At 40.4% G+C, this 17948-nt stretch overlaps 1 protein-coding gene across 4 annotated transcripts; it reads left to right on the top strand.

The window, feature by feature from the left end:
• Positions 1-9381: 9381 nt before the first annotated feature.
• On the top strand, positions 9382-17444 carry LOC109516890 (fizzy-related protein homolog). 4 transcript variants are annotated; one of them, XM_019871694.1, is made up of 14 exons: positions 9382-9487; positions 10607-10694; positions 10796-10906; positions 11276-11339; positions 11752-11882; positions 12000-12082; positions 12177-12360; positions 12737-12802; positions 12887-12989; positions 13660-13844; positions 14334-14567; positions 16588-16692; positions 16799-16891; positions 16968-17444. In XM_019871694.1, the coding sequence occupies exons 2-14, from the start codon at positions 10626-10628 to the stop codon at positions 17007-17009; spliced, it is 1470 nt and encodes a 489-aa protein (XP_019727253.1). In that variant the 5' UTR covers positions 9382-9487; positions 10607-10625; the 3' UTR covers positions 17010-17444. The 4 variants fall into 4 exon arrangements, with proteins under 4 accessions (XP_019727253.1, XP_019727254.1, XP_019727251.1 ...); XM_019871695.1 differs by having other exon boundaries at positions 9386-9591; XM_019871692.1 differs by having other exon boundaries at positions 9386-9504.
• The last annotated feature ends 504 nt before the right edge of the window (positions 17445-17948 follow it).

The following is a 17948-nucleotide window of genomic DNA, read 5'->3' on the forward strand; positions in this document are numbered from 1 at the left end:
TTGGAGGATTTTGACTTTTCCTTACTTTTCGTGAATTCTTTCCTCCACCCCAAAAATGTCCAATTCAAACTTGAATCTTGAAAGATATCGCGTTCGCAAGGACAACTGCAACAATGAGTACAGGGACGGTGTTGGGAGCTGATGATCTCAACCACGGCTGCCTGTCTCAATCAAATAACTTAATTTTCATCAAATTAAAAATGTCTGCCTTTTTCCCCTCCCCAAAATATTTTCCTCACGAATTTAAGACTTTCTATTAAAATATAAGTAAATATATATTTAATAATTGATTGAGTTTGAAAATCACAAGATTTTTTGGTCAAAAAATGGCATTTGTTTTCCTCGTGAAAAATACAATTCTGTTTCCTCATAATACTACGATTTGAATTTTTTTTTCTACTCTTTTCTAATATCATGAAAACTTTTCAGTGTGCCCTAATACTCATTTGTAGGTTTGATGCTGGAATCTTTTTTTTTCATTATTATTATGATTATATATATTATTATCACATAACTTTTACAGTTGATGAACACACCTGTACAGTTACTTGTAAGTTCAGTCATTCGTCCTGTGGGGTACATGCGTGTAGATGGTACTTTGAGCAATAGATCACTACTGTACCCCTATTCTTATTGGTGTGGGTTCATTTAAGCCTGCAGCTCACAGATGGCAAAAAAAAAAAGCCCCTTCTTAAAAAAAAAAAAAAAAAACTTGACTGTAAAGTCCAAAATTGCTCAAAGGACAGCAATGTCAGGGAAGACGGCACCTTCTAAATGGGAATATACCAAAAAATAATCATGCACAGTTGCTTTGTTGGTGTGCTGTCATGCTTTAACGAGGGAGGGACGGAATGTAGCAAGTTTAAAAAAAAAAAAAAAAAAAAAAAAAGGGGGGGGGTGTTGGGGGGGCTGCAAGGGGGAAAAAAATAACAACTGTTTTGCTTAATTTCTTGTGCTTGAGTGGCTGTTGGAGGAGAAAGGCTGTTGGCAGCTCAGTGTTGGGTGGCTGCGCGTACGTGCGGGGCAGCACCGTGTGATGCGTCACCCCACATAGTTCAGCCTTTGTTCAGCACAATTGATCCAAGTGCATTCTCTTTGTCTGCACTTGAGGGAGGGATGCGGGGTGGAGGGGGTGGGGGGTCTCGGGCAGGACTAAATAGACCCTTGTAACCATTTGTGGGTTTTTTTTTTCTCAATCAAAGGAGGGGAAGCATTGATTGGGGCTGCTATGATCATTAGTGACACTATATTGGTCTCGTCCATCTGTTCTTTGAGTTTGGCTCCAATTGTCATTAAAGTATAGACGCTCGCCGAAACACGAAGTGAATGGTTGGAAGATAATTATCAATCAGCTGCTCATTTTTGCATTTTGTGATGTGTGTGTTTTGGGTTTTTTTTGGATTGCGGGTTGTTGTTGTTTAGACATCTGATTGGACCTGAAACTATGGACAAATGAGGATTACCTTGCACAAATAGAGCTTCCTACGTGTGTGTGATTTGGGACCACGAATAAGCCAAAGTTTTATGGACAAAACTGCACTAGATGGCTTTTTTGTTTGTTTTGTTTTTCTAATGGCACAGGGTTTCTTTTTTTTTTTTTTTTCCAAACCCTGTGATACTGTTTTGTATGTAGAAATATGTGTCATAGCGATAGTCATTTCTTTCCTTTTGTCTGGAACATCAAGGTGCATATTCTAGAAAGACATGAACAAAGATCTACTGGAAATAAATATAGTTTGATAGAACATGTGTCACCGCTTTCTCACTTTCATGTTGACCCGTGTGCCCATTCCCACAGTTTTTTCCCCCTTTGGGCCCAGTAAGTCTAAAGAGCAATCCAAGATTACAAGAGAATAATCGTTATCATCTGACATACATGCGCAGAGACATTTTTCTTTCTTTTTCCTTGGGCTTGTCACTTGTGCTCCAACTCCCTTTGTGTGTGTGTCTCCTCTCTCTCTCTCTCTCTCTCTCTCTCTCTCTCTCTCTCTCTCTCTCTCTCTCTCTCTCTCTCTCTCTCTCTCTCTCTCTCTCTCTCTCTCTCTTCTTTTTTTTTCCACCCCTCCCAATCCTCCATAGTTGGATGGCAGGGTGCCAGCCCGTTAGGAAGATGAGACTCCAATCAATCAGGGCTTCCCAGGGGGGCCTCTGACCACAGGACCTGGCTTCCTAATTGCCCCCAAGCAAGCCAGCGAGGGAGCGAGAGAGCTAGCGGCCAGGCCGTGAGGCAGCGAGGCCTGCAGGCTGAGCCACTGCAACACATGTTGACGTTTCGGGCCGCTGCATCACTTTCTTGGACAGATGGACGGCCATATGCGCGTAGGCGCGTGGATACAGTAAGAGGGTAATGTTTACATGTTTCTGTTATCATCTAACCAAAGATATCATCTGCTGTGTCACACTTCAGGGGTTTGTTGTTGTGTTGATTAGCTGCGGCTGTTGAAAAAACATCCCAACTGATACAACAGTAAAGGCCCCCCACCATTTGCTCCTCGTTATTCCCCAAACTACAAGATGGACAGAAGTTCTGGAATGAATTTCCCCAGTGAGGTTGATTCTTGATTTTGTTTAATTTTTTTTTCTACTTCAAAAAAATAATTGCAGCCACTTTATTTAGAATACCAACCTTTTCAGTTGCAACGTTCATTTGGTACATGGTCCTTCAGTTGGGGACTTGTCTTAATACCGCCGCTATCACGTGACGTGGCAGTTTAGAGAAGCCATCAACACGATACAAAGACGCAATAGAACAGCATGCAACTGTTCCACGTACACCATCTTGAGCAGTTCACAATCAATATTAATCTAATGACATGACAAAAAACATCGAAATAAGCTCCATCATGTGCTCTGTACAGATCGCAATAGACGTGTTTTGCTTGTCAAACTTGGCTTAGTCCAACCAACCAATCAGAGGACAGAAAATGATGACATTATTGTAGGCCAGCTTGCCGGCCTTGTGAGGAGAATTTGAAATCCAATTGGCTAAAGAAATAGTCTCATTGATTCTAAAGGCCCTGGGCGGGTTAGACTGACGCGGCAACACACAGAGGCTGAAATCTGATGAGGCAAGAAATCTAACGTCCACATATTGTATATTTATTGTAAGCAATGCAGCCAAGGTACAAAATGAATATACTGTTGCGATTAATTTCGTGCATGGAAAAAAAAATGTACAATTTAGGTAGCATATCACTCGCATTGGACCGAAACCTGTTCTGGAGAAATTTGTTAAATTGAATATAGTGTTGGTCAGTTCAGGAGTGTTAGTGTGTGTGTGTGTGTGTGTGTGTGTGTGTGTGTGTGTGCGTGCGTGCTGTTTTTACAAATAATTGACCAGTCTAAAGTGTTACAAATTGCTTACACTCTTTGATGATGCAATGTTATATGACCGGGATGTCAAACTCATTTTTGTCGCGGGCCACATTGTCATTACTGTTTCCACTCGGAGGGCCGTTATGACTGTGAATTTTGTAAAACCATATCAATGTTTAACCACCTCCGCATATTACATATACAATGAACAACAAATGGATGGATAACTTGTTTTGAAATCAGAAGTCAAGAATAATGGCTTGTTCAAACATTGTTGTTATGGTTTGGATATGACAATTTGAAATTTTGGTTCAAGCATCATGGAAGTTGACATGCTTGATTTGCTTTCGTGGGCCGTGAGGATAACCGGTGCAGAAAATGGATGGATGGATATTTATCTGTAGATTAAAGCAATGCATTATTTTTAATCAACTATTGAACTTGGGCATCCTGATAAGCATCATTGGTCGGTCAAATGTGCCTGTGAGCACTGAAGGGGCATTTTTCGGAGACGTCAACAAGAGGGACAAACGTTCTCCGTAAAGCTGATGAAAAGCAATCTGAGCTTGAGACAAAAAATGGCAGACAATGTGAGGATGTCAGAGTGGAAATAATGAAAAATGGAAACATGAAGCAGGAGATTAGGAAGCAGAAAAGTGTGGGAGAGAGAGGGAGAGATGGAGGAGGCGTGGAGAGGATGGTGGTGTTGGAGGGTGAGTGGGGGGGGGGGATGCTCATTGGAATTAATGATGGAGAAAATCCCCCAATTAGAGCGTTTTCCTGTGTTGCAGGATGAGTTCAGCGCGGGGTCCTTTGACAGCCCTGGGGATTAGTACCCAGGCCGAACCGAACCGGGCCGGGCCAGGCCTGAACGGGCACCGACTCGCCGGACAGCTTGGCACTGCTCAGTTGGGGCCCCGCTCGGGGCCGTGGTCCCAGCCAGGGGCCGGGGTAGGCATGCGTTGAGCCACAGCTAGTGGCACAAAGAAAAGCATGGGAAAAGAGCAACAGCAACAACACTAAAAAGTAATTGCATCCAAATTAACCCTTACATACTGTTCGGGTCAAATCTGACCAAGCTGCTCAAATACACAAAAATGTAAACATTTGAAACATTGTTTTGTGCATGCGATTCAAAGTTTTGGAAAATACTGAGGCTGTAACCGGGTCAAAATTGACCCATGGCCACTAAAACGGATTTTGGATTTACCGCTGTGTGTGTATGGACAATGGTGGGAATCTTGAAATGGTCAAACTTTACATGCCTTAAACTTTTTGTTTTTATGAGACAGTAGTGACGGTGTTCAAGAGTGTAGATCAAAGAGTCCCAATAAGTGTCTGTGTTTCACATTTGCACAGGTTCCCTCAGAAAAATACAACTTTTGGTTTAATTTAAACACATACCAGTACAATGACAAATCCCTTAAAATATAATTCCTTCATTTTATATCATATTTTCTTATATGGGTGTGCTTGGTAGTGTCAGGTTTTGGACCGAATTGAATAATGCTTTTGGATGTTTGGATGGATGCTAACACAAATGACCACCCTGTCAGCAAGCTCATATTTTGGGCTGATTCTATGTGCTGTATAATACAGTGGTTCTTAACCTGGGTTCGACCGAACCTCTGCCATGGAGGTTAAGACATCCCCGATTCAACATTTCAATTAGTTATGACATGCCCGCTTGGCCATCACTGGCTACAGATGATCACATTGCATTGCTTGTCCAATCAGTGCTACGGGAAATTTAGTTCGCTCAGTAGTCAACGTGTGACTGTCGTGATAGTACGTCGTAAATTTTTTTTAAATTATACTTATGTCTTGAAATTGCATTTACTTTTTTTTCTGTTTTTAATAAATGCATTTTTTATGTCTTGAATTCGTAAAAAGTCATATTCTTCTTAATGAAGGGTTCGGTTAATGTGCATATGAACTGGTTGGGTTGGGTGCCTCTAACAAGGTTAAGAACCACTTACTTAATACAATGAACATGAAGCTCAATGGAAAATCTCAACTATTTTTTTAAGGGAGCAGGGTATCGCAAAGACACCTTATAATGACTCATAAGTCATACAGAGGTCAGCGCCTGCATTGACAGGCACAACCTCTGCAGTCAGCACCTCAAAAACAATTACCTGCAGCAAATAAAATACACTTTACTTTTCCTCTGAATCTTTAAGGATTAATCAATGTCAGTCAGGCTATTTATATTTTTCAAAAGATCTGTCATTCATAATTTGATGTCGACAGATTTTGTGCGGGTATACTTTTACCGGATCAAAATTGGCATACCCAGATAAATGTATGTGTGCATGGAAAAAGAACAGTAGTGAGGGTTTAAAATTGGCACATTTTTTTTTCTTGCCTCTGTTGCTTACTTTGTTTGCTGTAACATCAATCACAGGCATCTTGCTCCTCCAAAACAATAACTAATCTCATCTGCACAATGGCACTGACGGGAGAATCAATTTGTCAGCTTATTGCCTCTTCCCATGCACAAACTGACTTTGACTGACTTGGACCATTAGCGAATGCCTTTTTCAGCACAAAGTAGCTTTTGCGAGAGTACACAATGGCACAGATGATGTGGCCAGAGGAGATTTCTTTTGACCTTGATGACGCACGTGCACGCAACAACATAAGGTCTGTAAGGTTATCGGCCAACATATGTCACACATACATTCGCTGGGCACTTCATTAGGTAAACCCGCACAATCAAATGATCTAAAATTTGTATCATCAGTTCTGCCCTTACAATGATCCTATGGTAATGATCAGTTTTTGTTGTTGTTGTTTTTTTTTTTTTTTTAGTATGAAGTATGAATTTTTCGATGGTTATCGTGGTTTGCGATGACGTAAGCCACTGCAGGATGAAAATCACGATAATAACCGTATTGATAAATTCATACTTCTAAACGTCTCCATAAAAACTGAGTAAGTATTGTAATGGCAGATATTTTGTTAGAGAGCTTGTGTTGGAACACATAAGATTATTGCATCACGTGCATCTTGCAAACCTGATCACAATTGCTGGAAATCAAAATGAAAATGCTATTTGTTAAGATTACAATTGAAAAATGTACAAAAAAAAAGATTTATCATGTCCAGGCTATAGAGGCACACCATATTCTCCAACTAAAATAATTGTTGGATACGCCTCTGACTGCGCCAATCAAAACTGAAGATCTTTGTAAAGGCATACTTTACATATGTAAAATATTAAAACATGAATAAAGTTTTGAGTTTGCATTTTCTTGTCAAACTAACGTTCGGAAAGTTTTAATTTGCTTCAGATAAAAATTGTCAGCGAAATGACATCCTGTAACTTGTTGTCATATTGATTCCGTTTTCACTGTTTCCAGTCTAAATGTAAAGTTGATGGCAAATAGACCGAAAGCCTGTTGTCTAAAGTGTAAATAGGACAGCCACTAACTAATCCCCGCAATGCACAACAGTCCTTGTGTCCATCAAGAACAACAGAGTCCCTAATTACTAATTGATTAATTGTGCGGTCCATTATTTCACTCCGGTGCCCGAGTAGATCTGAAAGGACCGCGGCTGGAGTTAACAGTCTTATTGGGAAGACGCGTTCCTCGCTAAGGATAATAAGGGAAAATAGCGGAATTAATTGGGTTTGATTAAGGGAGCTTTTCAATGGGACACAGCTTTTTCGCATGACATAATTAGAGGTCACTTGGGGGTGTGGGGGGGGAATGATGAGGGAGTTGGGAGGGGTGGATTTGCTGGTTGGCGCCAGCGTTGACTGGGTGTGTCTGTGAGTTAGACACACAAAGGAGGAGGGGCATCATTCACACTTGTAGAACTGTGTGCATTTTCTATAAGCATGAAACATATAGCATAGTTCATTGGGTCCCTTTCTGGTGGTCCTTCTGAAATTATTATCACGACTCTTGCCACCACTGAAGGTACGGTGACAGTAGTGTATGCCTGTGTATCAGAGTTTGGCAGTCGGGTCATTCAAGAATTGGAGGACATTTTCTGTCCCACGCATCCAATTTTAAATAACCCACACACAAAATACTAAAACATGCAGTTTATTACTACATTTACTTGTCCTGAGACCGAATTTAAATAATAATAATAATCATCATCATCATTATAATCAGAATAATAACGCAGATGTGCAGGGTTCAATTCTGACTTCGGCCTTCCTGTGTGGAATTTGCACATTCTACCCATGCCTGCGTGGGTTTTCTTCGGGTATTCCAGTTTCTTCCCACATTCCCAAAACATGCATGGTAGGTTAATGGAGCACTCGAAATTGTCCCGAGGTGTGGTTCTGAGCGCGGATGGTTTTTCGTCTATGCGTGCCCTGCGATTGGCTGGCAACCAGTTCAGGGTGTCCCCCGCCTATTGACCGAACACAGCTAGGGTAGCTCCAGCGCGCCCACGACCCTCGTGAGGATAAGAAAGTTCAGAAAATGGATGGATGGATGCACAAGAAAGTTTGTCCCGCTAGGTCACTATTAACAGCGAGCCAAAAAACCAGCTTCCACTCCTGAGAGAAAGCTCACATTCATCCGGATTTGCAACCCTGCTACTGTGATTACAGTGACAGGTATTCTGAACACCAAATATGGTAAATCAGGTCATATAAATTGTACCATTGATTTAAAATGAACTGATCAAGCTGTTGATTTTTAAAAATCTATTTATGACCTATTATTGATGAATATGTCACAGAAAATCAGAAAAGTGAAGGTTTATTTTTTTACAGGAATTTTGAAGCCAAAATGTCTTCCAGTTCTGGAATGACGCAGTAAGACATTGCATTTTCTCCGTTACAATTAACAAAGTAACTTTTGGGATTAATTGAAGTTGCCACAGCAGTTTGAATAGAACACCCTTTTACTCCATTACACTCAGCTACATTCTGGTCTCAACCTTTATTTCCTTCTTTCAACTTTTGATTGCCCAATCTATTTTATTTGGGGGGCGTGGCTTCTCAGAGATACTTCGGCCTCGGTGGCTGTCACGTGACTTTGTTTCCCCAATCCAACATAACCACTAGTGACGTTCGACTCAATTTCTTCAATCAAGAGCCATGCAGTCACATGAACAAACAGTCTGTAGCCCCATACAGAAACACAAGTGTTAAAATCGTTTATCTTGTTTAATCGATATGCTCTTATAATTATTTTGTGTCTCTGTTTAATTGTATCCTTTGTTGTTAGGGTGTGTTTCTTGTTTATGTACGCCTGGACCTTGAGTCTGTAAATTGATGTTTGATGGACTGTCCAAAGTCCAAACTTGTTGCAAGATAGAATTGTTGATAATAATAATAATAATAATAATAATAATAGCATCATATTATCATCAAATATCAACCAGCAGCTTGTCTAAATATCCAGTAAATGTATGATGAGCTTGGGAACGTACATCATCACTCCGAAGTGGAAACCACATCATGGCGACAGAGTTAGGTTATAACGCCACCTATGTGTAAATAAGAGACATGACATGCTTCAAGATGGCAAAGAGAGCTCATTATAACAAAGGGAAAGTGCGCTTTACATGAGGGAAAATGTGATCATTTTATATATATATATATATATATATATATATACTATAAAGTATGAAAAGTATTGTTTATTTGTTTATGAAACAAAAATGTTTCATAAACAAATACTGTAGAAAGATTAATACTTGGGTCTTAAAACTACAAGTATGTAAAAATGTGCAATTGCTTTACCTTCATATAAACCTTTTTGTTTCGTTAGTCTTATCCCTGTCGTAGTCTTATCTTTTGACTATTAATAGTAGCTTTTGGTGGTCGCGGGGCTCTATGGAGCTGCTAAGTACTGTACACGCTATGAACGACCTCGCCAACACTAAGCTTTTGGGAAAAAAAAATCTATATACTGTATATATGTCACGACGCACATGACAAGAACCTGTAAAAGATTATTTATTATGGTTTAGCTTGTACGGCGAATACAAGCGACGACGTGGAGCGAAAACAAATTAATTATTGAGAAATATCTTTCTGGTTTAAACAGTGAATGTTCCTGGAAGTGACGCATGCCGTGTTTACGTCACGTGGTGCTATCCCATAATGCAATTCACGTAACTCGCTTCACTTGTTGACATGTACGCGACAGTACTGACAGTACTGTACAGTGTATCTCCCGCATCTGGATTTTCCGGGGTAATGTTTGTCGTTCGGTTGGTGCTATTGGAGAATGACTACTAGGCGTTCTCACAAGCCGTAGAATGGTTACACAATTCGCTAATCGCGCTGCGTAAACTAAGGTTAGCCTGCCTAATTTTGCTCCAGTTGTCCTTGCATGTACCACATCAATCTACTGTAGTGTAGATGCAAAGAAGCATTTAAAAATGGGCATTGATCACGTCATTGCTGAGGTTGAAGTGTATTAATTGTTTTCATCGCGGATCACATATATTATACCTGTTATATTACCCCACAGGTTGTACTGGTAAACATTTAAATAAATGGATAACGCTTCGCGGTGTAACGATGCGATTTAAAGCCATGGTTTAGTTCACAATAAATAAGGTGCGGTAAGAAAGGGAACACGCAATGCAAAACACTGATGAAGTTTTGTGGAAACAGGAACAGGTTTAATCATCCCCCCCCCCCCCCCCCCCCGCTCCCAACAAGATGAAAATGTTTCTCTCTCGGGAAGTAGAACAGAGTCATACTGTGAAATTATAATGGCATTTGTTGTTGCTTGGGCTACTCTGAATAGTCAGGGAAGGCTGTGGCTGTTTTTTAAAAATATATAAATAAACCCACCCATGATGTTTGCCATTGAGAAGTCTGCCGTACATTTGCTTTTTAACCCCTTTTCGACTACTTTTGAACCAAAGTTAAGGAGAAATTGTGGCGGGTTTTCTCAGACCGCTTAAAATGATGTGGAGGATCGCATTAGAACCGCAAGACTGAGGTTTGACACCGGTACTTTAACCGTTACAGTACAAGTTAAAGTTACAGTAAAGTTCAGAAAACGGCCTCAACAGACAAAGGGGAATTATGAGTCATCTTCTAAAATGATCTCAAAATTATTTATAAATGTCTTGCAATTTTTAATTGTACATTACATGCAATGCTTCAATGATAACAGATATATTTGATCACTTTTGACTAACTTTGAAATTCAAAAATCATTGTGATCAGGTTAAATGCTTGAGAGATTGTTTAATTTTATTTTAAAAAATGATGTTAAATTGTATTTTTTCATGTAAGCATTTGATATGATATAATTTAGTAATTAAATCATATGATGTACTAATATAACTTTCCTAGTTCCCTCTTGAACTTCAAAATGGATCCACAATATGAATACCGCCTTCTGCGCCAAATCAACCATCAAAATGACAACAGGAGCCCTACTGTGAGTTTCCTTTCCTTTATTTTTCCTTTACAGTTAATCCCCGTGACATTTGTTGCACTTTTCACACATTTACATTGCATATTTATTTGTTGTGTTTGCAGAACACAACACCTCCCGCTGCTTCCCCAATAATGTCTCCCAGGAAGCTCGGAGACAGGTTTATTCCCACTAGAGCGGGTGCCAACTGGGATATCAACTTCCACAGGCTCAGTGTATGTACTCTCCTCAAAAGCTCTTGGGAACACATATTCATTACACTGTAGCTCCGAGGAATTAATAGTTCTATGATATCAACCTGTCGAGTTGGGAAGAAGCACTGAGGCTGGGTGTGGAATCACTCCCTATCCACTAAATGATCATAGTCCCCTATATAGTGAGTGTGCCGTTTTGAAGTATTGTTCGAATGTGGAGTGCGTATAGGGTGTTCCTACACAATGACCTCAATGCATCTTGAAGAGTATACAGTGTATGTCTCATGATGTATTGTGCCGATACAGAAAAAAAAAAAATCAGTTTATGGGCTATTGTCTGATTTTCAGCAACTTGTAATGTTGATGAGTGTCTCTCTGGTTTTCAAATAGGAAAATGAGAAGTCAGCAAATCAAACCAAGAAAGCCAAGGAACCATCTACTGATATTGTTAAAGGTGAATATGATTTTCATCTTCTATAGCAAGCAATTCCAAGCCTCCATTATAGATTACATTGGAACCTCCAAGGTCGAATACAATCCATTCCAATATGTCTGACCTTGTGATTTGTTTCCATTTGTAATTAATTCTCCCATATAAAATAATGAACATAGACACATACTCAGTATCAAACTGTCACTATGATAACTGCACGCCATAAACATAAAGGTGGTGAACCGATGGTATAATCCTTTAAGGGCCTATCCCAGCTGAAATTCCAACCCAGAACCACTGCTATATGCACACAATGCGAACAAAGTGACTGTGCCCGTTTTCTTTTTGTTTTTTTTTTTAAGATTTTAGGTAACATACAGTAGCTGGCTGTTGATTTGTGTTCATATCAAGTTCTAATTGTGTGCGCCTTCAACAGATGGTTTGACATACACTGCTCTGCTGAAAAATGAGCTCCTCGGGGCAGGAATAGAGAGGATCCAGGACCCTCAGACGGAAGACAGTCATTTGCTGCTCTTGACACCTGAAAAGCGGAGACTCTTCACTGTATGAATATTTCAAATGAAAAAAAAACACGTGAACACTTGAATAAACCGTAGCTGCTGCGAACATAAATGCACTGAAAGAGAAGCTTTGAGTTTTTCTCCCGTGATTTCTTTGCAGTACACACTTGAGCTCAAAAGAGGATCACCAGCCAGCGACACTAACCTCTCTCCATACTCATTATCACCTGTCAGCAACAAAAGGTAGAAGGCTTTATTTTGTACTCTCTTATTTGTTGAAAATATAACATTTCAAATTGTTGCCTAAAGGTTTCAAAATTTCGGACTTTCTTTGCAGTCAGAAACTGCTGCGATCACCTAGAAAGCCAACCAGAAAGATTCCTAAGATCCCCTTCAAAGTCTTGGATGCACCGGAGCTGCAGGATGACTTTTACCTTAATTTGGTGGACTGGTCGTCTCTTAATGTGCTCAGCGTCGGCCTGGGAACATGCGTTTACTTGTGGAGTGCATGTACCAGTCAGGTACACCTGCTACTCAATTAACGCTAACAGATGCCCGACAATTCAAGTTCAAACAGTTCAAACGACAGTTCAAACAAACATTTGATCTCCTGTAACTGTATTGAATTCAGGATCATCAATTTCCAGAAAGATACATAATAAACAACAAATGTTGTGCTGTCAGTCATTTTTAATGACGTGGACAGTTTGACTTTGGAACAGAGCACCAGTATTGCCACTTCCATTATTCCAAAAAGCTAAAGTGGCACATTTACAGCTTGTATTTCCTGTGTGACATCCAATCATGCAACAGTCTGTAACTTTTGTTGGAATCGCACTGGTTCTCTGAATGACTGTTTCAAATGTATTGTCATCTTTGGAATTGTTTCTTCCTTAGGTAACAAGGCTGTGTGATCTATCCGTGGAGGGGGACTCGGTCACATCAGTCGGATGGTCTGAGAGGGTAAGTGCGTATGTCTACCCCGATGGTTGTAGGAAAGTTGCTGAGTTAGGTCTGCTTTGCTGAAAGGATTCTTCACATGTTTAGGGCAACCTGGTAGCGGTGGGGACACAGAAGGGCTACGTTCAAATCTGGGATGCTGGCGGAGGAAAGAAACTCTCCACCCTGGAAGGACACTCAGCCAGAGTCGGTCAGAATATTTGCAGTAAAAATGAAATGATCAGCAGTGTTTTAAGGTTGGATTTTCACTTCAGGTCCAAGTGCCCAATTCCGATACGATGCCTGGCTGATTTTTTTTTTTTTGACCGTGTATTTACATGACCCTTCAAGTGACATACAGTATCGATATGGCTGTGTTCACACCGACAGAACACATAAAGCAACCTGCATGTGCAGACGCTAAGTGTCAGTAACATGGAAGTAACCAGTCGTACTTGAATGATACATTACAGTTATGTACCATTCGGCCTGAGTTGACTCTTCCACTATTGACTCTTCCCACTGTCGGGAATTCTTTTACTTATTTAATTAGCCATATTTAGACCACATTGAAATGCTTTCACTGGAGTATAGATTTACAGCGGGTATTTTTATTTGTGTTGTTTGGGCAGACGCGGGTGTGTATTCATCAACAATTATGACGATGATGTCAAGAGACTTGGTATATTAAATCAAAATAATGCTGCACAGGCATTGGCAATGATCCAATTGTATTGGATTTTCATCCACATTTGGATAGGCAGAAAAAATAATCATAATTGGGAACGTGTCACTTTAACCATGTGCTCCATATCCCGCGATAGTGCCTCAATGGATAGTTGGTAAGATGTTTCAATCGCCGACTTTGTATCTGTGCTCAGGAGCGCTAGCATGGAATGCTGACCAACTTTCCTCGGGCAGCCGCGATCGAATGATTCTTCAGAGGGACATTCGAACTCCTCCACTTCAGTCGGAGCGACGGCTTCATGGCCACAGGCAGGAAGTGTGCGGCTTGAAGTGGAGCACCGACAATCAGCTGCTCGCTTCTGGCGGCAATGACAACAAGGTGTGTAGTCACATTTCACAGATTTTATTTGCTCCTGCAGTTTGGACAAATTATGGTTTATTTATAGTGTAGAAATTTTGTCACACAGTAGAGCAATCACATTCATCATCTGCTTGAGAAAATCTTTTATCTAGTCACTAGATAAAAAATTTGAGTTGTAGTTGGTAGGTACTGCAATATGATTTGTAACTCATCCATCACCTATTTTGTTGTTTTTATTCAAATTTTCCAGCAGTCATTTTGACTGACTAAAATGAAATACTAGGACACGTACAGGTTGCACGATTTGCAATGACCAGATCGATTTCCACCAAGAGGTGACGGATGAGCCAAGGATGAAACCATTACATTATAATAAATGCGGCCTTTGAGACCTAAAGTTCACATGTATGATCATTATTGCATTGCCGTAAGAAAACATCCAGTGGTGCATGTTCTCTATCTCTGTCATATATTTCTTTCATTGAAAGCATTTCGGCTTAATTTCAGTTGCTGGTTTGGAATCACTCCTCACTGAGCCCTGTGCAAGCTTACACAAATCATCTGGCTGCGGTGAAGGCCATCGCCTGGTCACCACACCAGCATGGCCTGCTGGCCTCTGGAGGCGGCACGGCCGACCGCTGCATTCGCTTCTGGAATACGCTGACATCGCAGCCTCTGCAGTGTGTGGACACAGGCTCACAGGTCTGCAACCTGGCTTGGTCCAAGCACACAAATGAATTAGTAAGTGACCCTTTTTTTTCCTTGTTTGAAATGAAATCGAAATTATATAATGTTCTTGAAATTGCAGCATTTATTTCGAACAACCAAGTGACTGAATAGTTCGAGGGGAAATAAGTGATGCAATAAAAATGATTGACCGCCTATGTCGAATATTACTTTTGGGGTCTACCAAAAGTTTTGTATCAATTCAGGAAAGCCAGGTTTACCTGCATATTCGAATGGGTCTGTAATGTCATAATTTCCCTTTAGGTCCTCGAATTAGATCTTTGAAGTATGTATACTGTATATAGGAGCACTGTAAGGGGGGAGAAAAGTGATGACAAGTGTTTTTTAAAGCAATTGAGATGCATGCCGCTTGAGATGTTTCATCCCGTTTTGGAGGGGGTCCTTTCAGCACACTATTGGAAAGGACTTAGGAGCAGTTCTAATGTTTTCAGTTAGTGACATTTAAAATTTGGATGCCGGAAAGGATTTTTCAAAAGATCATTTTGATCCTATTCTCAGGTCATTCAGACAGTTTTCACATATGTGACAAAGTGTTTGTTTTTTGTTTAATCTGGTGGTGGCATGACACAGTGCTAGAGTGGTTGTCTCCCAACCGTGAAGTTGTTGGTTCGATCTCCGCCCATTGTGACCATGTGTGCAGGAGCAAACCCTCATTTGCTCCTGATGCTGCGTCATCAGTCGATAAATGAGTACGAAAGGTAAAAAACGCCACACAAGTGAAAGACCGTTTACCAAGCTCATGAACTGTAAACTCCACTTTTAAATTATTAAAGGTAATGTATATGATTAGCAAGAACACAGTGGAAAGTAACTAAATTATTGAGACATTGCTGAAATGATGTGTGGTAATTGGGAATGAGTTTGGGGCGGCATGGTGGACAACCAGTGAGCACGTCCGCCTCACAGTACAGAGGTCCAGGGTTCAGTGCCGGGCGACGGGCCTTCCTTGTGTGGAGTTTGCATATTCTCCCCGTGCCTGCATGGGTTTTCTCTGGGTACTGCCAATATCCTCTCACATTCCAAAAACTTGCACGGTGGGTTAATTGATCATTCTAAATTCTCCCTAAGTGTGATTGTGAATGGTGGTTATTTGTCGGTGTGTGTGACCTGCGATTGACCGGCAACCAATTCAAGGTCTACCTCGCCGACTGCCTTAAGACGGGTTGGGTAGGCTCCAGCATGCCCGTGACCCTCGAGAGGATAAGCAGCTCGGATAATGGATAGATGGATCGATGAATGGGAACTAGTTTGTGAAGTATGTAATCTGTAAGCGCAGCAGCAGGCTGTTCAGTTAGTCAGTCACTCAGTGGCAGTCTGTAAACACAATGGGAGAGCGCAAGCGGAGTCATGTTTAGCGCCACAAAGAGCCGTTGTGAGTTGTGGCAACACAACAAACCTTTGGCAAACACTTCAGGCTTAACTGCTACATAGAATGCACGGCATTTATGATGAGGCCCGGTTGCGGCCATAAGAAGAGACCAAAGTGTCTTTCCTTCATTGCTGCAGGCATTATCCAGGTCCAGAATACAAATGGAGAAAATGTGAAACCAAGAGGCACTAAGCACTATTTCTGTTAGAGTTGTTTCAATTGCTAAATACGGTCATGAAATAAGTAACAAAATGAATATGTAATATGCTTTCATACTTTGCTACAGGAGGTCAGTTTAGAGTTCTAAGTGTATCACTGACATCATCTCACACACAAAGTACGTTTTGGCGCTTCATGCATGCAGTATGACGACACAACGCCGGTAAAGTTTATCTTTGTGTCATAGTGAATGGAGTGTTATTTTGGGGGAATATTCAACACTTGACCATTTCTTCTAATGATGAAGAGTTATGGCTGTGATTTAATAGGCATCTTGCGGTTTTGGGATTCTAAAAATAAAGCCAATACTGTATATTACATTGCAGCATTGGAGCTCATCAGATTTTCAGTGTTGGCGTTGAAAGGACATTTGCAATTATAATTCCTTTTGTGTGCGTGTGCGTTTGTGTGTGTGTTTGCCCACAGGTGAGCACTCACGGCTACTCTCAAAACCAGATCTTGGTGTGGAAATATCCATCACTCACTCAAGTGGCCAAACTCACAGGGCACTCCTACAGAGTCCTCTACCTCGTGAGCTCTTTTTTTTTCTGTTCTTAGTTTGACTTTTGATGTCATCCACATCATCACTTGGTGTCTTATCAAAGTTTATTGATAACTTTTTTTTGTTAAACGTTAGGCTATGTCCCCGGACGGTGAAGCGATTGTAACAGGAGCTGGAGATGAGACCCTTCGCTTTTGGAATGTATTCAGTAAAACAAGATCCACAAAGGTTGGTGAAGCTTCTGTAACAGACCGTCTTCACATCTGCCAGATCATTCGCTTATTTGTTGTTCCCTTTCTTTCAGGAATCTGTGTCGGTACTTAATCTGTTTACCAGGATTCGGTGACATTGAACAACAACAAAACACAATTATCACTGCGACGTTGCTGCAGCTTAACACGTTATTCATGCACGATAGGTTTTGTGGAAGTAGTTCAGCAGAAGGCCATGTATCATAATGAAAGGCTTTGGATTTTATTTTCAAAATGTATGAGGGTGTTGTGCTGTTGTGTACTTGAATTGTGAAAACATTTTCACTGTTGGAATCAAAGAGGGGACCTTTTGATTTTGAAAACACAAAATGCTTTATTTAACGCACTTGAATTATGACATTGCTTAACATTATTACTTACCTCGGGTTCTGCAATTTGAGCATTAATGTTTGTTTACCAAGATCCTGAAGTCTGGGTTCAGTTTATCTAATGCTGTGCATTTACACCATTACTACATAGTTCATTCCTTGTAGTCAATGAACAAAATATATTTAATTTTAAGTATCTGGCATACTTGTTGTTTTAGTCTGATTGGGCTTTTTAGGGCTGCATGTTAATGGAATGCAATCAAAATCTGAATTCTAAAAGAATTCTCAAGATTTGCAAGGTTGTTAGCTTAGGTGAATTCATTTAAAGAAAATACAATCAAATAAAACATTTTCATGAACAAATTTTCTGGTGCAGAGAATGATACATAAAGGCAAAAATATTGCATTATAAATATGATATGTTTGGCGTATGTGGCCCAAGGGCATATGTTGAGAACAAGAGTGTTTCATAATATTTTTTTACACACGACATCAAATTTTCTCAATAAAATAGAAATAACTAATTCAATCATAGGTTGTCAATAAAGTTGACTGATGGATGGTTCTCAAGCCAAGCAAGGATTCCTGCAGCAGGATGGGCGTGAATTAATCCATTTATTATGATTACACAATTCCATATACAGTACATAAATGTAAGTTTCCGGGAAGGACCCCATTCGTTCTTTGAAACAAAAAAGCAATTTC

This window comes from Hippocampus comes, unplaced genomic scaffold (genome assembly GCF_001891065.2).
Source record: "Hippocampus comes isolate QL1 unplaced genomic scaffold, H_comes_QL1_v1.1 scaffold182, whole genome shotgun sequence".
In the NCBI taxonomy this organism is placed as follows: Eukaryota; Metazoa; Chordata; class Actinopteri; order Syngnathiformes; family Syngnathidae; genus Hippocampus; species Hippocampus comes.